The sequence below is a fragment of the Caretta caretta genome, chromosome 2, assembly GCF_965140235.1.
Source record: "Caretta caretta isolate rCarCar2 chromosome 2, rCarCar1.hap1, whole genome shotgun sequence".
In the NCBI taxonomy this organism is placed as follows: domain Eukaryota; kingdom Metazoa; phylum Chordata; order Testudines; family Cheloniidae; genus Caretta; species Caretta caretta.
The window spans coordinates 70,762,737-70,790,391 of NC_134207.1; the positions used below are offsets into that span (position 1 = coordinate 70,762,737).

At 39.7% G+C, this 27,655-nt stretch overlaps 1 protein-coding gene across 1 annotated transcript in view; it reads right to left on the reverse strand.

Moving 5' to 3' along the window:
* Window positions 1–6,832: 6,832 nt before the first annotated feature.
* Window positions 6,833–27,655, reverse strand: part of LOC125630988 (uncharacterized) — a 79,144-nt gene continuing 58,321 nt past the window's right edge. Inside the window, exon 3 of the mRNA XM_048837183.2 lies at window positions 6,833–7,026. Within this exon, the coding sequence (XP_048693140.2) occupies window positions 6,833–7,026 (194 nt within the window). The remainder of the gene's footprint in view (window positions 7,027–27,655) is intronic.

A 27,655-nucleotide genomic window follows, 5' to 3' on the forward strand; every position in this document is an offset into this window, starting at 1 on the left:
GCTAAGGAAATTCCCCAAGAGGCCATTACTGCCCGTTTGTGCCACTGGAGATGCAAAAGGAGGCTGCAATATGGGGCCAGAATTTGGCCAAGGGCGTTTATAATAATCATGCTCCTTTCTCACAAAGAGTGAAGACTGGTTTAGCCAGTAACAATTAAGGATTTTAAACACATTGTAAAATCCACCATTGTCATGAATCCAATTTTCAAAGTATTTCTTATAGCAGTGATCCTGCAAAGGCTTATGCACCTGCTTAACTTTACACACTGGAATAGTATCCTGGCCTTCAGTGCGACTAGTCACAGTGTGCAAAGTTAAGCACATCAGTAAATCTTTGCAAGACCAGGACCTATATTTGTAATTTAATTAATGTTTGGGTTTTTTTGAGAACATTAACCTCCACACCCACGAAACTTAAAAGACCAGTAATTAAGTGTCTGTGGTATTGTGATCAAAGTAACCAGCAGGAATATTGTAGCATTTTTGGAAACAAAGTCAGTCTGTGTCTCGATTTCCAACATTTTCAGGAGTTTTTCAAGCCCAGAAAAATGTATAAACCATTAAATACTTTGCTTCCGCAGAGTCTGATTTTTTTCTTAATTAAATTGATCACCCAAGGGCCTGAATTAGCTGTTATGGTTATGGTTTTCTTCCTATGCTTGATTAAGGATTCCCACCCTTATCAAGAGCCGGACAAAAGATTTGCTTCTGATCGCTATTAAAGCTAAACAAGTATAACTGGTCCCTGTGGATTCTGAAGGCAGATTATTGATGTTTTTTTATTAAACCAGAACGAATAAAGATACTTGGAATTTATTAAGTGTTGAATTCTCCAAACGGGTGAACTGGCAACTGATATAGCCAGGGCCAATGTGTATACAATATAAAATTCTCAGAAAAACCTTGTGGAATGTCATAAGGTAGTTTATTCTAGGCAAATCTTACACAAATGGAAAAGTTTAAATCTCATAGGTGCAGATGCTGTTGCCCATACTCAAGTAATTTTCATTATCTCATTGATCTAGGTTACCACAACCCTCACTTGGATGTGCAGAGAAGTAAGACCCCCCTTATTTCCCTGCTCAGATTGTGACTTCAATCACAGAGGAGAAAGCAAGGCTAATTGCCTGATACCCCCACTGAGCTAGTGGGTGGCGGGGGGATGCGAGGCACTCTGGCAGTTGTGCAATAAGTAATGCTCGGATTTTTGTCATGGATATTTTTCATAAAAATCACGGACAGGTCACAGGCAATAAACAGAAATTCACGGAAGCCCGTGACTTGTCTGTGATTTTTACTAAAATTGATATCCTTTACAAAATGGGGAGAGAGGAGGGTCCAGCACCCAGAGCAGCTGGAGGCTCTGGGGTCCCTCTGCTGCCCACCATGGCTGGGCACCTGCAGCGGGGGGGCACCGACCATGGGGAGTGTGAGGTCTGGGGTCTCCTCCCCACCTGGAGCTGTGAGGTCCCCCCACCACGCACTGGGGCTGGGAGTTCTGGGGTCCCCCTGCTGCCCAGAGGCTAGGAGCTGACAGGGGCCCAATGCCAGCAGTGGCTGAGAGCTTTGCAGCCTGCCAGCTGACAGCTCCAGCCCCAGGTCAGAAAACGTCACAGAGGTGTCTGGAAGTAGCCTTAGCAATAAGTAACCTATAAACTACAGAATCTTATCATCATTTCCCTCCTTGTCCCTCCCCTTTTCCTCCTATTGTATATTGCACTCACTACTTCTTTTCTGTATTCAATTAGTTTGTAAGCCTTTTAGGGCATGGACCATATCTTCCTTGTTTATACTTATCCCTGCAGCACCAATTCTATTTGGAGCTTTAGGAGCTATTGCACAACAATAGAAGCAGCGGTAATGTTTGATGACTAAGAGTACGTCTACACTTGCTACAGCTGCAGTGGTGCAACTGCACCGCTGTAGTGCTTCAGTGTAAACACTACCTGCACCAACGGGAGGGCTTCTGCCATCAGCACAGGTAATCCCCTCCCCAAGAGGTGGTAGCTAGCTTGGCCTAGCTTCTTCTCTTGACCTAGCGCCGTCTTCACTTGCAGTTACCTCGGTATAGCTACATTTTGAAGGGATGTGGATTCTTCACACCCCTAAGAGACATAGCTGTCCTGCTGTAAGTTCCTAGTGTAGACCAGCCCTGACTGAATGTTGCACTCTAGTGTTCACATAGTAAACTCAAGGTTACATCCCAGGGATTGAGATATTTCACTTTTGCTGAAGAAAACATAGTAAGATGCTTTAGTATACGATTAAAGCAGATAATTGGCCAGTTAAAATTATAAAAGTAGACAAGACATTATGCTCAGATTAATTATAGCACAAAATTCTGTAGGAAATCACTGGGAAACTTTAACAGATGTCTGAGCTAATCCACTAGGGCCTAGTTCATTCATGCTGTTGAGCACTCACTCAAACAGGAAGTCCCATTGGCTTCAGGAGCACAACTTGTGTAAGTGCTTGCCAACATAAGGATTGGACAATCCTGCCTTAAAGAAGTGATGATACTTCATTGAAGATTAATAAGTCTCTCCTGAAAGAGAAGGACTCCAGAACACAGAAATCAATAAGACATATATTAATTGAAGGGGATGCATTACATACAAAAGGTCAAATTCTGATTCGCTTCTTCATGTTGAGTAACACCTTACTTCATTTACTTCAACAGGAGCACTAATGGAGTGAGGTACTATTTCATCTTGACAACCAGAATCTGGACAGAATGATACAACATTTTAAGATCTATAGCTGTGTTCAGGTTTGACAGTATGATGAACGGAAGTGAGATTATATCTGAGGAGTTTGCATAGTCTATATTAGTAAATTGGAAGGCAAAAGGGAATCAGCAGATGTCCTTATATTATCTGGATTTTAAAAAGAAATTGTTTGAACTGTAGCACAATAATACAGATCTACAAAGTAAAAAAAAAAAAAAAACCCTTGTAAAGGTAATTACTCTCATTTTCCTAACGTTAGATAAATTTGTATCAGTTAAAGATGACAAAGTTGCAGAATGATAACAATTTGGGGCATAGAAAGGATTAGCACTAGACCCACTTTAATTTGTCACATATATAGTAGATGCTTAGAGAAATGTAGGTTTAAGACATCAGTAAATCACTGGGTCGGGGCAACTTAATTTTGGGGAGACTGGCCTTGGATTAAAGTACTTCTGAAAAAACCCACTCTTGTCATACTTATGTGTAATAAATTTACCTGCTTGTAGGTGTATGAGCCCTTGCCTTGTTCTAGGGCAGGGACAATAGGAGGAAGTGGGTCAAGCTCTATTATGGGTGCACATCTGGGTTGCAGAGCGAGCTACCTGCAATCCTTTTGCTTCAGCTGTGCCCTTTAGATGCTGGACCATTCTAGGGGCAGTATGAAGCCTCACAGTGCAAAGCTGGCAGAATGTGGAAGCATTGTGCTTCCCTTCTCAAACTTCCCAGTGCATAGGAGTAATGCACGGGCTGTGTCATCCATTAGGATGCTACAGCCAGCATTCATCAGGACGCTACAGAGACCTGGTAGGGCCAGAGTCCTCCCTTTTCTCCTGAGTCAATGGATACCCCAGGGGACACTGTGTGGGTAATTCATAGAGATCTATGAATTCTGAAAGTGGACCAGGATATGTTGTGGAGGGAATTTAGTGTAAGACTTCTGGGTCAGAAGTCATTCTTGAGCTTTGCCCAAACATATTGTGTTTGTCTGCTCTCCATCTACCTGTACAAAAAAAAAGCAAACATCAATCTGGGATGTATTAGCAGGTGTGTTGTAAGCAAGACACGAGAAGTAATTCTTCCGCTTTACTCCGCACTGATTTAAGCCTCAACTGGATTATTGTGTCCAGTTCTGGGTGCCACATTTCAGGAAAGATGTGGACAAATCGGAGAAAGTCCAGAGAAGAGCAACAAAAATGATTACAGGTCTAGAAAACATGACCCATAAGGGAAGATTGAAAAAGTTGGGTTTGTTTAGTCTGGAGAAGAGGAGACTGAGAGGGGACATGATAACAGTTTTCAAATACATAAAAGGTTGTTACATGGAGGAGGGAGAAAAATAGTTCTCCTGAGGCCAGGACAAGAAGCAATGGACTTAAATTGCAGCAAGGGCAGTTTAGGTTGGATATTTGAAAAAACTACCTAACTGTCAAGGTGATTAAACGTTGGAATAAATTGCCTAGGGAGGTTGTGGAATCTCCATCATTGGAGACTTTTATTGGCAGGTTAGACAAACCTGTCAGGGATGGTCTAGATAATACTTAGTCCTGCCATGAGTGCAGGGGACTGGACTAGATGACCTCTCAAGGTCCCTTCTGGTCCTATGATTCTATGAATTTATTTATCCTTTGCTACCAGAAGGCTAGATTTTCTGATATGTATTGGTAATGCCAGATCCATTAAAGTTTCAGGTTGGAAAATCTACTTTATTAGCAAAAGTAATTATTTTGTTTGTTTATATAAATAATATTTACAACTGGCTAAGAAATCCCTAAATTTCCCTTAATTCATCTCACATTCTTACACAGACTATCATTAAAATGAATTGATTCCATTCTGTATGTGCCTCTAAATCTTTCTCCACTGATATTTTCTAATAGAATAATAGAGAGAATATATTCAGTATATTGTTAATATTAAAGTTGAAGTTTATTAAAAATGTAGGGCTTAACTGTTCTAGATGCTGGGAGCTCTCAATGTCCATCAAAGCTAGTGACAATTGAAGAAGCTTAGCACTGGAAATAGTAAAAGCAAACAAATAAGAAAAGAAAAAATAACTTTATAAAAAAAAATGAAGTGTTGACGTTGGTTCTGTTTCTCCAGATTTGAAATGCAGCAATTTTTCAATTTTTTCATTAAACTGTTTTTTGAAAAACTTCGAATCTTTCAAACTTCAGTTCCAACCTGCTCTCCACTGAGTGCAACAAAGCAACACCCAGGGTTTTCTTCCTCTCCCTCCCTGCCCTGCCTTTTTTTCCTTCCCTTTTCCACTCTAAATTTTTGAAACTTCCTCAACTTTTTAAAGAACTGCAAAGGGCAAGTTAATAGTTTTTCATTTTTGCCACTCTAACCTTTCCCAAAGTAGAAGCAGTTATGAATACTTAGAGTGAAAAAAGAAAAAAAGAAACGGGACCACTGGACAATGTTCATTTTATTGCGCTCTGTGGTGAAAAAGGAGGAGTTGTGGACAAAAATAAAACCAAAGAGTCACCATACCCCAAAATTGGAAATTTATTTAACAAAAAATGTTGCCCTCAAAATGAATGGAAAGTAAAATTTACAATGAAATTATGTTTTTCAGTTTGATATTAAAACTTCCATAGGAAAAATATCGAAAACATTCCCCACCCCCCAGAAAAATTGTTTGACAAAACTTTATTTTGGTGGGAATTCCCCCCAGTCACAAGCTACTAATCAGCTCTATTCAGCGCTGAAAGAGATCAAGCTCAAAAGGACCTTCAGCAAGTTAAAATGGCAGGAAAGAGTCAACATTGGTAACAGACTACTACAGCCTTTCCTATTTCTAATGACAAGAATATAGATTCCAAGGCCAGAAGGGATGACTGTGATCACCAAGTTTGACCTCCAGTATAACACAGGCCATAAAACCTCCTCAAAATAATTCTTAGAACATATCTTTTAGCAAAACATCCAGTCTTGATTTAAAAATTGTCAATTATGGAGAATCCACAATGAACCTTGGTCAGTTGTTCCAATGGTTAGTTACTTTCACTGTTAAAAATGTAGGCCTTATTGCCAGTCTGAATTTGTCTAGCTTTATCTTCCAATAAATCAGCATTAATGTGGGTACCTATGGCATCAAAATTGAATTTTTATTGTTGCCAACTTTATTGACAGTTTTATTGTATGTGTGAATTATTAGCCTAAAGTACTGTACATTATTTTAAAACAATATGGTCTTTTGTATACTTGTCTGTTGCCTCTGGTAGGAAAATTCCTTCTAATATTACATGAATTTATTGGTAATGGCATCAGAAGGCAGAAACCAAACTCAGTTATTGCACAATGTTGCAATGTCAGTAAACTAGATTTAACTGGGCCATTATAATAAAAGGCTGCTTAAATATCATCCATTCAGATGATCACTGTGGGAAAGATTTTCCTTCAAGCTTAATTTTTGATTGTTTATTCTGAATTCTCCTTCTATAAATGCAACAATATGTGATTAGATTCAGTGGCTCCTATATTTATTATCCACATATTTCATCCATTCTTAGCTGACAATGTGTCAGGTTTATATAATCAATGACTGTCAGCGTCCTGTGACCAGAGCTTTTCTATTGAGCTGTGAGTAAAGGAACATTAGTGAGCCGTTGGGTGTTATTAGTCTCCAAAGTATACAAACTTTATCCTTTCCCGTATCTTATTACTAGGTGTAATTAGAGTGTAAGCATGTCATATATTTCGTTTTATAGGAAAATGATCTTAAAGAATTTGCCTATTTCTACTCTTTACTTGCCTGGGTGTCTGCCACAAATTTAAAAATGAATCACATTTTCCCTATGTGAAAATTAATTCAGTTCTGCAGAGAAAATTCACCATTTTTGCAATACCAAGTTGAACAAATGTATGCAATACATAGGAAACCAGCCAATTGGCCACCGCTACCCATGTTAATTAGGAATCAACATAAGACTGGTTAGCTTTATTTTTGTGTTCTAACATCGTTATCACAATTTGAGCCATACTAACTGGGACCTTTATTGAAGATGAAACAGGAAAAAAAATACAATGTTTTTCAACTTTTACAGCCAAACTTGTTTCATAGATGACTTTCTTCACTTGTTCTCACTTTCTCATAATCACTCTGATATATTTTCTTCAAAATCATTGCCTCCTTCCTTCCAGATAGGTACTTTAAATAAGTTTTGAATAGCTGCTTTAAATTCAGGAAAAGCAAACATATCCCCAGCTTCCAGTGTTTTCTCTGTAGTGTTGACAGCCCCATGCTTAGATCTTCCTGGAACATAGTTGTGGACTAGCCATCCAGGAAAAACTTCAAGAAAAAAAAATACTTGTTAACAGTGCCAGTACCTAGCTTTATAGAATTTTTCCTTTAAATACAGATAATTTCCAATAAGTCACTTTGCAAATTATTTTTAAATAGGCTTGGCAGAATTCAATTATTTTAAAATTGTTTTGATTAGATCAATGTTTATTTTGAAGCACTTTTTTCTGTTTTTGTCTCTAAGTTTTCACAGTTGCACAAAATGATGTGTTTTAAGTCTTTTAAAAAAAATATTTATTTAATTGTTCACAGTTGCAGGGGGTAGGGCAATAATTATTTAATGACAGTTGTTTAGATTCAAAAAGTTAAAGCTTTATAAGCCTTAGCACAAATTGTCAACCTCATAGGTCAAAATATATAAAGTAAATATCCTTCAATCACACTAATAACTTATCAAGCAGCATTTCCTTACTTTGTGTATCTGTAATTTTTTTCATTGTTGATGGGTATATTTTTGGGGGGGGTTGTGGCTGTATGGTGAAATTGACATTTATCAACATTTACTGATAAAAATCTAATTCTTCCAAGCCTATGTATAGAGCTAGGAAAGTCAGATTATGTTTGATTTTCTGAGCCATTTTGGATGGATTAACTCAGTTCTTGAAAGTCTGAATCTACATTCAAATTTTGAGAGACTGCTAAACACAGTTATTATGTTTGCATTTGTTATAAAAGCTTTTTGAGACTGAGTAACTGACCCCGATGGAGACATTCTTTCCAAGAGCTATTGCTTTCCCATATGTTTTACTCAGATAAATGAAGTCCAATGGGACCTGAGCTGTTGTCTTTTGGATATTACATTTTTATTTTAATGGTCCCACTGGTTCTTCTAAAAAAAAGAGAAAAAAAGGCTAATCCACTTAATCATCAGCCAATTTAATCTGTTGGATAATAATTCATTATGGGTCATTTATGGTTATTTTGCTGAAACCAGATTTCCTGTTTTGTTTTTTCTAATGTCCTTCAACAGTTTTATGCCCCTTAAAACAGAAGATGACTCTGATGGAGGATAAAACTTCTCTTATAAGGCCTCCCTTTAATGAGTAAAGACACATACAGAGTGTAAGTGTGATGTTGCAATCTAATAGCTGGCCCAAAGAGAGGATGGAGAATCTACTGTTATCAACTATGGAAGATCTCTTTAAGTTCTTTCAACTGTAGATTTGTAAAGCTGAGGAACGGCATTGTTTTCCTAGTGAGTGCTGTACTTTTTGGTTTTAGTGCCTGAAGTCTGAAGATATGTGTCTATGACATCAGTATTGGACAGTACACTGTGAACAAAGGGTATTTATGGTCAGTATACACTTTTTGAAAAGGGATTGACTGAAAGGGTAGAGGAGCAGGAGAACGGGGTATTCAGGCAAGAGTTAAATGGCTATAATTTTTATCTTCATTCAGCAGATTGTGCTGCTGCTAACCGTCTACTGAAGGCATTTCAATTTTAGCTAAGATTTATTGTTTCATGGAATGAATCTATTAAATACATTTTCTTATTTATCTCCATGTGTCTAAAATATTAAGTTCTAACCCTCAAGGCTGAATTAAAACATATGGTAATAAGAGCTGGAAGCAACAATAAAACTATGTATTAAGTTAGAATGCTAATGCGAATGCTAGAGTAGCCTAGATACTAAACAAACATTTTTGTATAATTTCTATAGGCATGTATACGTTGAAGCATTGTTGGATTAAAGAGTCATCTTTTAATAAATGCTTTACATCACCTGTCACAATACTAAGTGGCACAAACGATGTCATTTTATAATTGGGAATCTTTACTTGACCCATGTTTTTTCACATTCAGGATTAGGTGGGTTTTTTTTAAATAAAAAATATGTATCTAAAATGCTCTGACACTATATTAACCCTGCAGCTCCTTTCTTTCTATCACATGATAGTGTAGGTGTCTTAGAGCTAGAGAAGCAGCACAGGGCTACTAACAGTCATTATTCAAAAACTTCTTAATCATTCAGCCTGAAAACAATTACAATATTGCAAGCACATCAAGCAGGCCCTCCAGTAATATGCACCACACATATATGATAATGCATCAGACCTGATGTTTGTGTTTTCGGAATTATAATCCTCAATGAATGACAGCTAATGTTGGCAAACATGGAAGATGGGAATGCATAGCATTTAGCACATGGCAGGGATAATTGATTTTGTTTCTATATAATACTGTACTGTTTCCCTCTCTCCAGCTGTTTACACTGATGAATATGGCATCAGTCAAGATCCTGAAAGCTACAGAAGAGCTAAATTCTAGTAGTAAGTGTGGTAGCTTATCCCATCAGTTTGATATAAACCCTTAACTATATTGTAATGATCTTGGGGTTCATTAAATAACAAAGTAGTGAATGAGAAAGGAATAAAATTTTAGTAAAACCAACTGGAGAGCATCTCTGGCTAACTGCTGCACATAGCCATGTGGTGCTCCCAACCCCCACCTCCAAGGCACATTTCCAAATTCACTCACGTTTTCAACACAATCCCTTATAAGGGAGCATCTCCAAATCACAATCTTTCATAAAGATATCTCTACCTATGGATTGCAGTTTGGATTATTCCATCACATACAACTTCTACTCAGAACTCTTTGAAATGGCAACACTAACCAGATCATTCATGTGCCAGGAATTTGTGCTACTTTGTGTTTTGATTGCAGTTCTGTGCATTCAGCTGCTAAAAATATTTAGTACCACCCTGAGCGAAGGAAAATCAAAACTCATTAATAACCAACAACCCCACTCCCCTTTTAACCAGGAACAGCAAGATATTGAGTGAAACTGCAACCATACCTAGTCATCCTCCCCAGCTGCTTTGCACTTTTTAGTACTCTTTCTAGCTCCCACATTGTAATATGTAAAACATGAAAAATAGTCTAATTAAATCTGCAAAGAAGCTTCACAATCCAATATGCAATCAATGCTGCTTTGTACCCAGTGTTAAATGGACTACTAGGTGCAGTCATCCTGTATAAAAATCTACTACTGGAAAATTAAAAAAAAAAAACAAAACTTGGGAGTGATGAAAGTAGCAACATGGATGTAAGAATACTATCAAGGAAGCAAACTTCAAAACATATCAGAAGACGCTAAGTATTTGAAACTTTGTCCTCAGACTTATTGAAGTGAGGTGGATAGGTATGGGGGATATGCAGTTATAGGATGAATATGACCTGATTTATTCAGGTGATGAGAGGTACAAAAAGAATTGCAACAATGTTAAAGAAAAACCTAGCCAGTAGTACAAATTTGGCTATCTGACAGAATATGGTGGGTGAGAACACCTCACCAATCAATATTTGCATGCTAATGTTTACACTCCCACGACAGGTGGTAGAGAAGATGTGTTGGACATTTTTAATGATGAATTGAAAAAAAATATTTTTTTAAAGCAGAGATATGTTGATAGTGATGGGTGACTTCAACACAAAGATAAGAAAAGGCTGAGTAGCTGACGTAGCTGGAGACCATGGGTTAGGCTGTAGGAATGAAAGAGGAGACAGAGGGATTGAATTTGCAAACAGGAATGATCTAGTCATCTGAAATATGTGGTTTCGGCATCACCAGAAGATTATATACAAATGTGATGGCATTTACAAACCCCCCTATCCTGGAGATGGATGGGTTAAAGAACTACTTGGGTCCATGCAGCACCACCCCAACACACTTGCAAGTCATATATGATTTGAGGAGAAACGTAGAAGGGAGCAAAGGAGGTCAGAAGCAGGCATCCAGTGAAGTGAATAGATGTATGCTTTTAGCTCTTTAGAGGAAGCATTACTGGAGGTCCAGCTACCTGGGGTACCTACCTGACTTGCAGAGGGAAGACTGATTCTAGACATCTTATGAGGTCTAGGATTCATTATTTTTTATTTTGTTTATATATCTTGCTTTGCATAAGGAGACTTTTAGGAAGCAATCCAGGGGAGCAGGGTATAGATCACAGGGCCCTAGATTGGAACCAGGAGAGCGGGTGGGCCTGAGTTCCCCAACCATTCCCTGGACAGAGCTGAAAGTGAAGGAGTCTACCCAGATACAGGGGAATATGGACTAGGAAGACCCTAAAACTCAGTGCCATGAGTCTGGGACCTTGGCCTAGTGAGGTCTGGAACCCCTTCCCTGACAATGAAGATATCCATTGTGGGAACCTTTGTATGTCCTGAGAAAGGTGGACACAATTAGTGACCTGGCCACAGGATCAAGTCACAGAAGGGGCAGACCATTGCAGGACCAGAACTACCAGGGTACATCAGACAGAGAGAGTTGCTATGCCATTCCTAGACACAAGGAGGTCCTCCTGTGGCGTTGTGAATGCCTTCACAAAATGGTGAAGCCCTGGAGACAAATTGGGACATTAAGGAATCAGATTATATTTTAATATTAAATATATTGATGCTAGAATGTTCCCATCAATAGACTGTAATAGTGATAAACTGTTTGCCATACAGTTGAGTCTAAAGGTTTTTTTGTTTGTTTGTTTTTTTTAAAAACCTACTTACGCTACCTAAAAAAGATGACAGACTGATGAGGACAAATAATATGCATGAAATACACTTCCAAAGTCTTAATGTCTCCCATGAGCACAAAAATGGAGACACTTTAGAGGAAAACTGGAAAGAGTTTAAGACAGCAATACATATAGCCACTATGTCGGTGTAAAGAGAGAAAGGACATGATGCCAAGCAGCCCAGGGATGACTGATGAAACTGTAAGCTAAATGCAAGATGAGAATGCAAAGATAGACGTGAGGGATAATGAAAGTTACACAAGTTCACAGAGCATGCAAAGAGGTAAAAAAAGGCTAGAACAAGCAGTAACTGGACAGTGGAAGCCAGGGTGTGACTTGCATTCAGGCTGTCCGTGTCCAGGCTGTGAGACACAGCAACATAGCTTTTAAGTCACCCAGAGTTGCAGGTCAGGCAGTGACTCGATCCCTTACTGGTTTGGGTTGAACCCCAAAACATCACATGGGAAACTTGTAGAAAGACATGAGTAAAGATGAAGCATCTATATTGTGCATAACTAGCATACAGACATGGCAATAGTACAGTATTATTTTAACTTTGTGCAGCTGTCCGGATGGACATACATATACTTTTAAAAACAGCAAATATTTACCTTTAAGTTCTAATACTGTAATTCCAACCAACAGGGCAACCTTACTGTTTGCTAAGAGATTCCTATCCTTTGGTAATAAAAGTTACTCCGAGCTTAATAGGTACAATATAGGTGTTATGAAGCTATTGTCTCCTGCAGTTCAACCAGGACCACTTTCCATAAGCCACAAATTAAATGGAGAAGTCCATGTCATTGCAGCATCAACAGGATGCAATTATAATCACACACAACATGAGGGGAGAGAGAAATGGATATGCCTCTAGTCTAAGAAACAAATTGCTGCAACGTTTATCTCAATTTCATTTTATGAAGTAGTTTATTGACCTGATATTCAACACCCTCCCTGGGAGGGATTTGTGACCCCCCCATCTGATCTTAAGGTACAATATTAAAATTATATCTCATGTTCTAAGGCATATTAAAATACATGAAGATAGTAAATCTATTAGACCTATAAGGCAAGGAAGGGTGAAAAAGAATCTGTATAACAGCTAAGGTAGGCCTGGCAATAAGTTGAGATCTACGAGGCACATTAGTAATTTTGATAGTTAGCATGACTGCTTAACTTAAGGCTGTAAGATTTAGCAATATTTTGTAATATGTAGCGTGTAACTAACAAATACATTACAGAAGCTTGAAATAAATTTCTAGGCAATTTTGGGGGGTACATGAAAAAAAAACTTTTATGCATTGAAATGATTGTGTCACTGCATTTCCCAATTAGCTTATGCTAGCAAGCAGAACCTTAATTATGGTCCCCTGGAATGACAAACCTGGGCTGAGTCATAAATCAAATCTGGTCCTGGAGGTGTGTAGGACGTAAGGAAAAAGGGTATAAGAATGGTCAGACCAGTTCCTAACTGAGATACCAGGGATGATTGAATGGTGGAAGCCTGAAAACAAACAAGTTTCCTCTTCCTCTTATAGCAGCCAGTTCCTCTTCTGGTGATCTCCACTTACTTTTTCTGGTATCTTTGCTGTTCCCTATCTTTATAAGGGTGTAAGTATATATGATCCAGGGGGACATTCTGCTATACTTCTTTACCATCTTATTTTCTATTATGTCAATTATACTTGTCTGTAGTAAACTCAAAATTGGTGTGACCCACCAATTTCATCTTATTTTTTACATAACAGATCCCCTTAATCAGCACCTATTTGTGACAAATTGCACCACAAATTAATCCACTCTACAATGGGTTAGGACCTACTTACCCATTAAGTCACCTTTGCCTCAGCAACCAAATGACTTTCCACAGAAATATTTCACTAAAATCGTGCGACTCATCTCCATTCTCACAAGTGTGGGAGATGGCCATTTATTGAATGTGGAACTTCCCATACATGCTGGAGTATCTGCCTTGCTCCCGCATTCAGCCCCAGGAACAAAAATTCAGTGTGGAAAAGATGAAAACATGGATCACAGGATAGATACTTCTCATACAGTAAGGAGCAAAGTTTCCTAGCGAGTTAGACGTAGATATTTGTTTGGGTTTTCCCCTCACTGATACCTGAACTCTTAGGCTTAATGATTAGTTGAATAGGACTATGAGCCTTGAACTGCTTTGATGTACTGGGCCTAAGCATGGGAAGAAGCCCTTTGATACAAAGGGAGGAATGGGTCCCAGTTAGTTCATCAAAGCACTTCCCCCCACCAGCCAGCAATTACCAAAAGGGAGCTTGAGCCAGTTACTCTTGCCATATCTGCCTGTTTCTTCCAGGCTGTCACAGGCTAGCCTCTAGCTAGCCCCACAGGCACTCTCCCTTTCTACATGCAAATCCAACTCAATGAAAGCTTTTCCCTTCAGATATAGCAGCCAGTTCAAAATAACACTTTCAGATAAACAATCTTACTATTCAAAGATCTGTGCTATGAGCCACAATCTTCTCCTGATCTGAGGATTGCCTCTGTTTCCACCTGCTCTAGGGCCTGTAAGGCAGCCGACCCGACTGTCCTGTTGGTTCCAGCCATTGCCCTTTTCTAAATGGATTTCTGCAGAGTGGCAGAGGTGGAAGAGAGATTTTGCTCTTTACCTCTCCCACAACCCAGTGTCTTCCTGGCATCCCACTGTGTGGTGCACTCCAATAAACAAGCATTGGAACATACTGGTGATGTGGCATTTTTTCAACAGAAGAGGTATATCTGTGTGCCAGCTGTATATTTTGAATATTAGCATCCATTGTATCTCACAATCTGATTGATTTCAATGGGAGTCAGGTGACTAGCGGTACTTTAAAAATCTGGCCCTTAGGAACTTTTGAAAATCTCACTAAAATATTTGGCCCTGAAGCATTTGATAGGATGAACAGTTTGCTTTCATTTCCTCACAGAATTGTTACACTAATGTCAAACTATTTTATAGCCATTCCCTTTGCGCTGTGTGTGTGAAGCTTCTTGCATCTCTCTACATATCAAATGGAGCACTTTAGAGGTCCCAGGGAGTTTTCTCCACTCCTGAAAACTATGTCCATTGCCTCTAGCCCTGCAGATGTGAGGTGCATGCTAGTGTGCCTATAACCAATACCACTCATGTCTCTACTGAACAAGTTTCTAGGAAATGCAAGCTGTCGGGCAAGTGTTCATAAATGTTAAACTCCAAAATGCAGCTATGAATCTATAAAACCTAATCATAGCATTACTTTCCTTTAATGGTGTATTGCCTAAAAAGATTAAAATGAAAGCCTATTATCTGGTATGTATAGACTGTAAACAATCACTATTTATAGTCCTTCCTATGGTTCTCATTACTGTAATATCTGTACATATTGCTAGCATTAATAATGCAATGCTGACAATGCTCCTGTTAGGTATGGAGAAATATTATCCCTAGTTTACAGATGGGGAAAGTTTAACCACAAAAAGGTTAAGTGACTTGGCCGAGGTCACACAAGAAACTTGTAGCAGAGCCAGGAATATACTTCCAATTTCCTGCCTCACAACCCTGTCATTTAACTACAGCACCTTTATCAGTTCCAAGACTATAGCATACATTTCCATACAAGAGCAGCACAATGACATGGAGATGGGTATGATTCAGTCCATTGAAAGGATTCAAGTTTTGTTAAAGCATATGAGAATGTCTTAGTAGAAGATAACTTGTTGGGGTCCAGAATTTGGGTATTGGTGGGGTGCAGGTATGGTAAGAAGAGAAGGAGTAATGAAGGTCAGATTCCTATCTACTGAAAGTTCTTAAGAGACTGCAGTAAGGACAAAGGGAAAGGTCAAGCAAGAATATATGATTCTATGTAACTGGTTAGAGCCTTTAATAAGTGATTATTTCCAAAATGAAAGATTCACAAAACGATGTTATCAATAAAATAAACTGCACATTTTTCCAGACATCTCCTTTATAGTAGTGGAAGAAAAAGAATGATCATTTACCTTAATGTGATCAGACACATTGGTCAGAGAAGACCAACAAAAATGGCTAAATGCTTAGGAGAGTTACATATGCATAGCTGGGCTAAATAATTAATTTGGGGAAGAGTGTATAACAACGTAGGAGTATTTTTTAAAAGGTCTTTAAATTAAGCCATGTAGCTGTCATTGACTTTAATGGAAATGATGCGTATGAATCTCCTATGCAACAATCTGAGTAACAACAATTTTGTGTGTACAAAAATAAATTAAAAAAAAATTTTCTTCATAAAGGGCACAATCCAACGCACATGAAGACACTAAACTGGGAGCAGAAGTAGATACGCTGGAGGGTAAGGATAGGATACAGAGGGACCTAGACAAATTAGAGGACTGGGCCAAAAGAAATCTGATGATGTTCAACAAGGACAAGTGGAGAGTCCTACACTTAGGAGAGAGGAATCCCATGCACCGCTACAGACTAGGAACCGAATGGCTAGGCAGCAGTTCTGCGGAAAAGGACCTAGGGGTTACAGTGGATGAGAAGCTGGATATGAGTCAACAGTGTGCCCTTGTTGCCAAGAAGGCCAATGACATTTTGGGATGTATAAGTAGGGGCACTGCCAGCAGATTGAGGGACGTGATCGTTCCCCTCTATTCGACATTGGTGAGGCCTCATCTGGACTACTGTGTCCAGTTTTGGGCCCCCCACTACAAGAAGGATGTGGAAAAATTGGAAAACGTCCAGTGGAGGGCAACAAAAATGATTAGGGGACTGGAACACATGACTTATGAGGAGAGGCTGAGGGAACTGGGATTGTTTAGTCTGCAGAAGAGAAGAATGAGGGGGGATTTGATAGCTGCTTTCAACTACCTGAAAGGGGGTTCAAAGAGGATGGATCTAGACTGTTCTCGGTGGTAGCAGATGACAGAACAAGGAGTAATGGTCTCAAGTTGCAGTGGGGGAGGTTTAGGTTGGATATTAGGAAAAACTTTTTCACTAGGAGGGTGGTGAAACACTGGAATGCGTTATCTAGGGAGCTGGTGGAATCTCCTTCCTTTGAGGTTTTTAAGGTCAGGCTTGATGAAGCCCTGGCTGGAATGATTTAGTTGGGGATTGGTCCTGCTTTGAGCAGGGGGTTGGACTAGATGACCTCCTGAGGTCCCTTCCAACCCTGATATTCTATGATTCAGTTGAAAGGCTCAGACTGATTTTAATAGAAGCTGGATTTTAAATTCCAAAAGACTCGTATGAAACTAATAAATCCCAACTTTATGTGAAATATTTTATTTGAAAAGCATGACATCAATTACACTGACATTGACAGGAAAATACTCTCTTGCTGAATGACAGGTTTCAGAGTAACAGTCGTGTTAGTCTGTATTCGCAAAAAGAAAAGGAGTACTTGAGGCACCTTAGAGACTAACCAATTTATTTGAGCATGAGCTTTCGTGAGCTACAGCTCACTTCATCGGATGCATACCGTGGAAACTGCAGAAGACATTATACACACAGAGACCATGAAACAATACCTCCTCCCACCCCACTGTCTTGCTGGTAATAGCTTATCTAAAGTAATCATCAAGTTGGGCCATTTCCAGCACAAATCCCGGTTTTCTCACCCTCCACCCCCCCACACACAAACTCACTCTCCTGCTGGTAATAGCCCATCCAAAGTGACCACTCTCTTCACAATGTGTATGATAATCAAGGTGGGCCATTTCCAGCACAAATCCAGGTTCTCTCACCCCCCCCCCCCCCCATACACACACAAACTCACTCTCCTGCTGGCAATAGCTCATCCAAACTGACCACTCTCCAAGTTTAAATCCAAGTTTAACCAGAACGTCGGGGGGGGGGGGTAGGAAAAAACAAGGGGAAATAGGCTACCTTGCATAATGACTTAGCCACTCCCATGAATTGGAATTCATTTGCAAATTGGATACTATTAATTTAGGCTTAAATAGAGACTGGGAGTGGCTAAGTCACCAAGGCTGGTGGAGCTCACTCTTCCCCAGCAGCCAGAGGAGTTGGCTCTCCCCTGGCAACCCCAGGGCTCGAGGAGCTGTCATCTCCCACCCAGGGCTGGAGGAGCTCACTTTCCCTGCCCAGTCCTGGACGGAGTTCTGTGTCTCCACTGACTGAGGGAGCCTGTGCCCCTGTTTGCCCCCCCCCCTTGCATATGCCCCTGGTTCAGACATAAAGCATGTGCATTCCAGGTATTATTTCTGCAAAAACTCTTTGCCATGTGTTGTTAGGGAGATACTGAACAGACTTCATGATGTACAACTTTAAAAATGAGCTAGAAAAGAGACACAGAGCCAGATCCTCAGCCCTTGTTGAGGTCTCTTTGCACAACTAGAGTGGCCCAGAAAGATCTCAAAACAGTCCTAACAGGAGTCCCTTAGTGTGGGAGACTACTGAGCTAGTGTAGAGCCAGGTATACCAGCTTTATACCACCCACTCACACCTTTGTTTTTCTACTTCTTCCTACCACTGCCAACTCCCTTCCTTCCCACATATGGGAGTGGGCAGAAGCAGAGAGTCCAGCCTTCACCTGGCCCTTGGCCTATTGGACCAATCCCGCTGGTGCAATTTATAGCTACCCAGTTCTAAATGATGTCAAGGGCAGTTTCAGTCTCTGGCTTCTAGAGGATTGACAGAGGCAGCAAGGTGACTGTTAGACACCTTCCCCTCATATACTCTCCCGGCTGACCCAACTGTGAGTTCGATAAAGCTGAGGAGCAGGTCCAAAATCTCCAAAGCTCCCCTTTCAGTACCACACGGCAAATATAAACCTCATTGCCAGGCTCATTTGTGTTGAGCTATTTGGTAGCTTTCTTACCGTCTGCATGATGAAACTGCGCCACACTATAGCAGATGGCTCCACTTTGCTAAAGAACTGACTACAAGAGAAACATGTTTTGTTTGACATGAGTAAGTAGAAAAAGATACAAGACAAGATTTGTGCAGCGATTAAAATTGCTGCAATGCCAGTCACAATTCATTTGCTTAATAGTGAGCATTAGAATTGCCAGGAAGAAATAGCACACCTAACATTAACAATGAAAGAAAATAGATCTATTGCTGGGAAACTTTGTGACAAATGGTGTACCGGGAATGACTGAAAGGATAGGTAATATGGATCCTTTAACTCATAGGCTATTGATTTGAATATAGCTGTCAAGGTTCCTTCCCCACTCTGAATTCTAGGGTACTGATGTGGGGACCTGCATGAAAGACCCCCTAAGCTTTTTCTTACCAGCTTAGGTTAAAAACTTCCTCAAGGTACAAACTTTGCCTTGTCCTTGAACCCTATGCTGCCACCACCAAGCATGTTAAACAAAGAACAGGGAAAGAGCCCACTTGGAGACATCTTCCCCCAAAATATCCCCCAAGCCCTACACCCCCTTTTCTGGGGAAGGCTTGATAAAAATCCTCACCAATTGGTACAGGTGAACACAGACCCAAACCCTTGTATCTTAAGAACAATGAAAAATCAATCAGGCTCTTAAAAGAAGAATTTTAATTAAAGAAAAGGTAAAAGAATCACCTCTGTGAAATCAGGATGGTAAATACCGTACAAGGTAATCAGATTCAAAACATAGAGAATCCCTCTAGCAAAACCTTAAGTTACAAAAAGACACAAAAAACAGGAATATACGTCCCATTCAGCACAGCTATTTTACCAGCCATTAAACAAAAGGAAATCTAACGCATTTCTAGCTAGATTACTTACTAACTTTTTACAGGTTTCAGAGTAGCAGCCGTGTTAGTCTGTATCGCAAAAAGAAAAGGAGTACTTGTGGCACCTTAGAGACTAATCAATTTATTTGAGCATAAGCTTTTGTGAGCTACAGTTCTGAGCTGCATTCCTGATCTGTTCCCAGCAAAAGCATCACACAGACAGCCAGACCCATTTCCCCCCCCCCCTCCAGCTTTGAAAGTATCTTGTCTCCTCATTGGTCATTTTGGTCAGATGCCAGCGAGGTTATCCTAGCTTCTTAACCCTTTATAGGTGAAAGGGTTTTGCCTCTGGCCAGGAGGGATTTTATAGCACTGTGGATAGAAAGATGGTTACCCTTCCCTTTATATTTATGACAATAGCCTAGTTCAAAAACTTGGTTCAAATCTGAGAATAGGCTGCCTACGCTATAGGAATAGAGCTGGAGGTCATGGACTGGTGTCCACAGCACAACCAGTGCCTTTATAATGATCACCCTTGTTGACTGCCTCAGTCATGAGACCAAAAGTTAAATAGACCTGGAAAATCTTTCATCCCTAGAAGGAATCCTCCGAGTCACACTGCCTAAGTGAGGTGGAGAAACTTCTACTGCTACTACTCTTGTTGTACCCATTGTTTGAATAAATAGTGAACATCACTGCTCAGTATAGTCAGGTGCTTTTCTTTTCTTTTATGAATGTAAGTTGGCTGTCCACCTCCTGAGCACCCCCTTGTGGCCTACGGTTGCCTTGCAAGCAGCCTGCCTCAGTTGCCCCACTTCTCAGGTCCAAGTTCTTGTTTCCAACCATTTCCCCAAACAGCCAGACATTTTATCTGTCACCCGTCTCCCATTCCTGCTCCCTCAGCTTCTCCATGTTCCTCTCTCCAACCTTCTTCCTCACATTAAAACAATGTCACTTTTCCTACCAGGTCCCCTCCAGTCTGTCAGACCAAGCCTAACAGGATCCTCTTACCCTTACTTTTGTTGCAGATCGTCCACACCGTGCTCCCTCCTTTTCTTTTAGCTTTGGACCTGGAGTGGTTCCTCTGAATGCTTGCCTATATAGAAGGAAAAAGAAGAGCCTGGGATTTTCCTCTTGGCTGACCAGTCCCATTCAGAAAAAAAAAATAGGCACCTAGTTTTATTTATTGTTTTTAATCAGGGAAATAATCTCTCCCCAGCTTTAAGTGAATGCTGCTAAGTGTGGTGCTCAATGGCTCAGGAGCTGTCTTCTTTGCAACCCGCCCTGACAGGGCCTCTCTCTCTCTCTAGTCCCTATTTGATTCCAATTTCTTCACTGTGGCCATTATAGGTATGATACCTGCAACAATGAAGGACATACCAAAAGTCCTGCTCTTTTGCAACCAGTCCTGTATGGCTGTGGAATCCTCCAAACACCTGAGCCCTCAGGCTAAAATCCTGAGATTAGGTAGGCTTGGTCCTGTGTTACCACATGCCATTGATATGCTCTGGACTTCCCCTTCTAGTTTTCTCTGTCTCCCGTCCCCAAGGCAGATGTTACAGTGCAAGTCCTCAGCCAGCCACCAGCAGAGATAGTCTATAAAATACAAGTCAGATATCTGAGTCACACACATTTTGTTATTTACCTCACATCCCCTGGGCAAGTCACGTGACTTGATTTGAAGGGTCACCTGTGCAGGCACACACTCCACCAAATCCTCTGCTCAATCTACCAGTTCCTTCGAACTCCTACACTGCATTCCAGCCTACCTAACAGCTAATTACCAGTTCTGCACATAATGTCTCCCTGTTCTGCCACTACAGAACCTTGAGATCTAAGCTTCATCTGCCACTATCCACAAACTTTCACTCATGTTGAAAAACTAACTCAGACTGAATCTCCTTTATGACTTTGAATCTTTGTAAAAGTATTTTACTTCCAGTTTCCATCAGGGATTGGAATTGCCAAAATACTGTGAGGGCAAATGTCTTACAGAGCGAAATCCAGCTGTTGTTTCTTAGGCCAAACTCTCAATGCCTTCAAATGAGGAAGAAGTGGAATCGCAAAAATCTCATTAGAAAGCAATTACGGGTATGATTTCCAGATTGGTTTTACAGACATGAGGTTTGGATAGGATGCTTCTTCAAACCTGAACCTTTGAATCTCTCTCAGTCTTTAGCATAGCAGAGGCAGTAATGAGAAGAAATGTAAGGAAGGTGGCTGGAGGATAATGGTGCTGGAGGGAAAAATAGAAGGGGATGAGAAGAACAATAACTAGGTGTATAGTTTCAGAAATAGAACTGAAAGAAACCCCAGTGAATTTAAATGAACTGCTAAAGCCCCTCTAGGCTTTCCTATCTTTGGTGCTAAAGTTGTGGGCCTCAGAATTGTAATAGCTTCTCTAAGAGCCCTGATACTATTCTCAGTGTCAACACCCAATGCACTTTGGGTGATCCCTGCCCAAAGCAGCCCTGATATAAGTAGAACAAGATTGCCAAGCCCAATCCAAAAGAAAATCTGTCAGGGACTGTAAGAGCACCAAGAGTTTTTCTAGGTTTGATTTTTTGTTAGCCATAATCTGTTCCCCCCACTATCTGTTAATATCTCTACTCAGTCCAATCTATAGCATTTCACAAACTGGATAATTTTAAAAGTATGGTCTGCATATTTTTGGATTTTTTGCACATGCAATCTATGTACTATTTACAGGTGGTAAGGAAAGAAATGCTCAACTATCAAATTTTCCTCTTATTTTCCCAGCTTGTGTTCAATAGGTCTTTTCAACCAGGAAAATCAGTATTGATTGTGTTGGCTTGAGATTAAAATAAGCGTTAACATTTTCAACAGTTTTAACTGGTTAATCATTTAATCTTATATTTTCCACAAGCTGACAGGCTGATGTGACAGGCTGAGTGACAAAAACCGATAAAGCAATAAAAAAATGCAATACCTTACACTCACATGTTGGTATAGAAAGCCATCTTTGATTTAAAGTATCGGAAGTCTGCATCCCAAGCAAGGGGAAAACTTCATAGGGAAGGGTTGCAGACCAAGCTGAATGAGCAAGCATTTCAAACAGGTGATTAAGAGAAATCAGAAATCAGAAAGCCTACAAGGAATGAAAATGGGATGAACCAGCAAGGAAAGCTATCTCTTGGAGGAAGTCAAAACATGTAGGGATAAAGTCAGACCTGCCAGAAGACAAGCAGAGTTGGACCTTGCAAAGGAAATTAAAACCAATAGCAAAAGGTTCTATAGCCATATAAATAAAAAGAAAACAAGAACAGAAGAAATGGGACAGCTGAGCACTGAGGATGGGGTGGAGATTAAAGATAATCTAGGCATGGCCCAACACCTAAACAAATACTTTGCCTCAGTTTTTAATAAGAGTAATGAAGAGCTTAGGGATAGTGGCAGGGATAGTTTAGTGGAAACAAGGATATGGAAGTAGAAATTACCACATCTGAAGTGAAAGTCAAACTCAAATAGCTTAACTGGATTAAATCAGGGGGCCCAGATAATCTCCATCCAAAAATATTAAAGGAACCAGCACATGAAATTGCAAGCCCAAGAGCAAGGATTTTTAATGAATCTGTAAACTTGGGGGTCATGCCCTATGACTGGAGAATTGCTCATATAGTTCCTATTTTTAAGAAAGGGAAAAAAGTGATCCAGGAATCTATAGGTCTGTTAGTTTGACCTCAATTGTATGGAAGGTCTTGGAACAAATTTTGAAAGAGAAAGTAGTTGAGGACATAGAGGTAAATAGTAATTGGGATAAAATACAACATGGTCTTACAAAAGGTAGATCGTGCCAGACCAACCTGATCTCCTTCTTTGAGAAGACAACTGATTTTTTTTAGATGAAGGAAATGCAGTAGGTCTAATCTATGTGGATTTTAGCAAAGCATTACATACAATTCCACATGAAATATTATTAGTTAAATTGGAAAAGATGGGGATTAATATGAGAATTGAAAGGTGGATAAGGAAATGGTTAAAGGAGTGACTACAACAGGTCATACTGAAACAGGTGAACTGTCAAGCTGGAGGGAGACTACTAGCAGAGTTCCTCAGAGATCAGTCTTAACAAAAAATTCAGTTGAACTTTAAAAATATTTAAGATAGAAATATTAAGCTTTCAAGAATGACTATGAAAATAAACAGCAGAATAAACTACAATGTGAATGTAGTCTATTAAAGCAATTTCTGAACTAAGTATCACTCTATAAACTTCAGATGTTTATTTTTTAGTACTATAGATACCATCAAAATATTAATAGCATATGCAAAAGACTTAAGAAACAAATGTTATAAGACTTGCAGTCCCTGTTATTCAGCTGTTCATCAGCCATAGTTTAAAATACCAAAAGGGCATCACCTCCATTATGTACTTACTAAAGCTTTCCAATATTTCACTTTCAGAAGCTTACGTCACTTTTTCCTTACCTGGCAATAAAACCCCTGTGCTTGAACACCCATTAGTGGCATTCTCCTGGAGTATAAATTACATGTATTTTATTTTAATATTTGAAACTGCTTGTATATAGGGACCTGAAATCTTCTGAGCTGAAAAAAGTTTATGTGGATGAATTACAAACCCTTGCAAATGTGAGTTTGTGGTGCACTAGCAAACCTACAAGGTTAACCTATAAAGCACTGGCAATGCTAGCAAATGAATATATTACTAATTCTTATGCATGTACAGTAGTTACATTAAACATAAACAGTTACATCAGGGCCATCCCAACGAGAATAAGTGACAGGAGAATTTAGACCTGGAATCACAAAGAGCCTTATCTCGCATTCCTTGCACAACCAAAACTGCCATAGACTCCAGGGGGAGCTTGGATGCTCATGTAATGCAAGACAGGAATCAAAGCAAACAGAGGGCAGGTTGGAGACACACAGGCAGAGGCATTGCTGGCTCCTGGGGAGCCCTAAGCAGGAATATTTCCCACACCCTCACGCACAATGCATAATACAAAGTGAATAGGGGGCCCCTTGAGCTGCTTGGGGCCATAAGCAATTGCTCAGTCTGCTTATGCCTAGCACTGCCTCTGCACACAGGCTAGTGAGGGCCAAACCCTTTCAAAAGAAATGCATGAAAGGGTCCTTCTGAAGTCCATTGGAGCCACTTGTTTGTCTCCAAGCAATTCATTTGGCACTTCAGATGTTGCTAATTAATTAAATAACTTGTGCTAGATTGGCCTCTGGTTTTTTTTCCTGTTTTCCATTGTTCCAATGATGTGGAGCATCTGTACACCTCTTTTTAACTAGCTAGTTAAACTCTTTGTATGGTTGCTCTGTGTCTCCAGCATGGTACAAATCAGTCAGAGCTTTTGGACAGACCTGGACCAGTAATCTTTTCTCAAACCATGCACAACTTTTGTTTCCTAGACCATTAAAGAACATTAGAAGAGCCAGATTATACGTCTTGATGCAGTAGAAGAGAATGAGACAACAAAAATGAAAAGAGATATATTTTAGCTGTCATATATAAAGTAATGAAATTTTACATCCTTTCTGAGTAATTCAATACCATACATGCTGTGGCATCATTGATTCTGGATTTAATTTACACTGCAGTAGTCCAGTACTTCAACATGCTGAAAATTTTATTTTAAATTTACAAATAGATCATTTTAACATAGAGAAAAGTTGGCTAAACCACATATGTGTGGATAAATGTAGAGCTGGTCAGGAAATCTCCATCAACCATAGAATCTTAGAAATGTAGGGCTCAAAGGTCCAGCCTCCTGAGTTGTGGCAGGATCAAGTAATTCTAGACCAACCCTGACTTGTTTTTACATGCTTCCAATGATGGGGACTCCACAACCTCCCATGAAAGCCTATTCCAGGGCTTACCTACCCTTACAGTTAGAGAGTTTTTCCTAACATCTAAACTAAATCTCCCTTGCTGCAGATTAAGCCCATTACTTCTTGTTCTACCTTCAGTGGTCATGGAGAACAATTAATCACTATCTTCTTTACAACAACCCTTAACATATTGGAAGACTGTTGTCAGGTCTCCCCTCAGCCTTCTTTTATCAAGATTAACATGCCCAGTTTTTTTAACCTTTCCTCATAGGTCAGGTTTTCTAAACCTTTGATCATTTTTTGTTGCTCTCCTCTGGACTCTTTCCAATTTGTCCACATCTTTCCTAATGTGTGACACTCAGAATTATACACAGCACTCTAGCTGGGGGCTCACCAGTGCTGAGTAAAGTGGGACAATTACCTTCTGTGTCTCACACACAACACTCCTGTCAATATTCCCCAGAATCATATTATCCTTTTCTGCAGCTGTATCATATTCAGTTTGTGGTCCACTATAACCCCTAGATTCTTTTCAGCAGTATTACCACCTAGGCAGTTATTCCCCATTTTGCAGTTGTGCATTTGATTTTTCCTTCCGAAGTGAAGTACTTTGCACTTGTCTTTATTGAATTTCATCTTGTTGAATTCAGACCAATTCACCAATTTGTCAAGGTCCTTTTGAATTTTAAGCCTGTCGTCCAAAGTGCTTGAAACCCCTCCCAGCTTGGTGTCCTCTGCAAATTTTATAAGCATATTCTCTACTCCATTACCCAAGTCATTAATGAAATTATTGAATAGTACTGGAATCGGGACTGACCCCTGCAGAACCCCACTAGATATGCCCTCCGAATTTGACAATAAACCGTTGATAATTACTTGTTGAGTACAGTCTTTCAACCTGTTGTTCACTCACTTTATAGTAAGTTCATCTAGACCACATTTCCCTAGTTTGCTTGTGAGAAAGTCATGTGGAATTGTGTCAAAAACCTTACTAAAATCAAGGTAATCACATCTACTGCTAACTGCCCCCCCCCCCACTCCCCCATCTACTAGGTCAATAATCCTAAAAGGAAATTAAGTTGATTTGTCATGATGTGTTCTTAAAATTGATTGTTTAATAATATTTCTCTGGTATCTTTCCATGTATTGAGATTAGGCTGACTGGTCTATAATTCCCTGGGTCTTCTCTGTTCCCTCTTTTAAAGATAGGTACTATATTTGCCCTTCTCCAGTCTTCTGGGACCTCTCCCATTTTCCAGGAGTTCTCAAAAATAATTGCTAATGGCTCTGAGATTTCTTCAGCTAGTTCCTTACATACCCTAGGGTGAATTTCATCAGGCCCAGGTTACCTGAATACATCTAAACTTGTCTAAATATTCTTTAACCTATTCTTTCCCTATTTTGGCTTACATTCCCTTCCCATAGTTGTTGTTATTAATTGTGTTGAGTGTCCGATCATCATTAACCGTTTTAGTGAAGACTGAAGCAAGATAGGCATTAACAAGTTGGGAAGAGGAAAAAAGGCTGGAAGACAGGAATAACTTATTTACACTAATTAATTTTACAAGCTGCACTATCAATGTTGTATGTTACCCACTCATGACATGAAACCTTAGTCTCTTTGGGGCAAACAATCTGGGCCAGATTTTTTTCCATGCACTGTGACAGCTGCATCTCCCGCTACTAGTATAAAGTGGCCCTTACATTGGGGTAATCAGATGTAGTCAGTATTGAGATCATCTAGTGGCACAGAGCTCCATCCTATTTGTGAGTGCATAGTGTGTTTAGGTAAAAGAGTAGTAGCTAGGGCTTCCCTTGACTCAGTGATTCCTGGGCATTCAACACAAATTGCCTAGGATCAGAGATGTGCAACAATGGCTTATAAACTTAAAGTCACTGATGCTCCTTGTTGTCCTGAGTTCTGCTGTCTCCTCAGATGCACTGGAGGAACCTGGTCCCTGCCCATTTAATTGTCAGTGCCTACCCATTATAGACCATGATGCTCTCTCTCTTTCTCTGTAATATGTGAATTAAATGTAATTACAAATTTCTAAAGGGGGGGATGGAAGGCTTCTCAGAAAAAACAGAAAGAAAACAATCCTTTCTAATGTCACTGGGCTATGTGGGTACCTAAATGTGGGTACCTAAATGCTGTGAACAAAAGGTTCTAAAAGTGGAAAACAATGCAGACCACACATATATATTTCATGGAACAATTATGAGACTTCCCACCCAGCCAAAGGCAAAAGAGAACAAAACCATTTTTCCAAATCATCTATTCATCTGAATTTAATAACAGGATGCCAACAGCCTCAAGTGAAGTAAGAATTTAAAGGAGGCATGTAAATAATTAAAAGTTTAATAGAATACAAGACAAATAAGTTATACTTTTTGGTCACTTTGCTTAGCATCAACTCTTCTGAAGTGTTTCTATAATAGTAGCTTTCAAAGTGTGTTCCGACCTCACACATAGAACAGCTCAGAAGCTCTTGAAGCAGTCGCTGCTCTCATGGAACTGGAAATTAACTTTTTGCTCTATTTGCTAAACAAAAAGTATGTTTTTTAAAGCAAGCTAAAGTCAGAAATATATATACAAAATAATAGAAAGGCTAGGGGTACACAGAC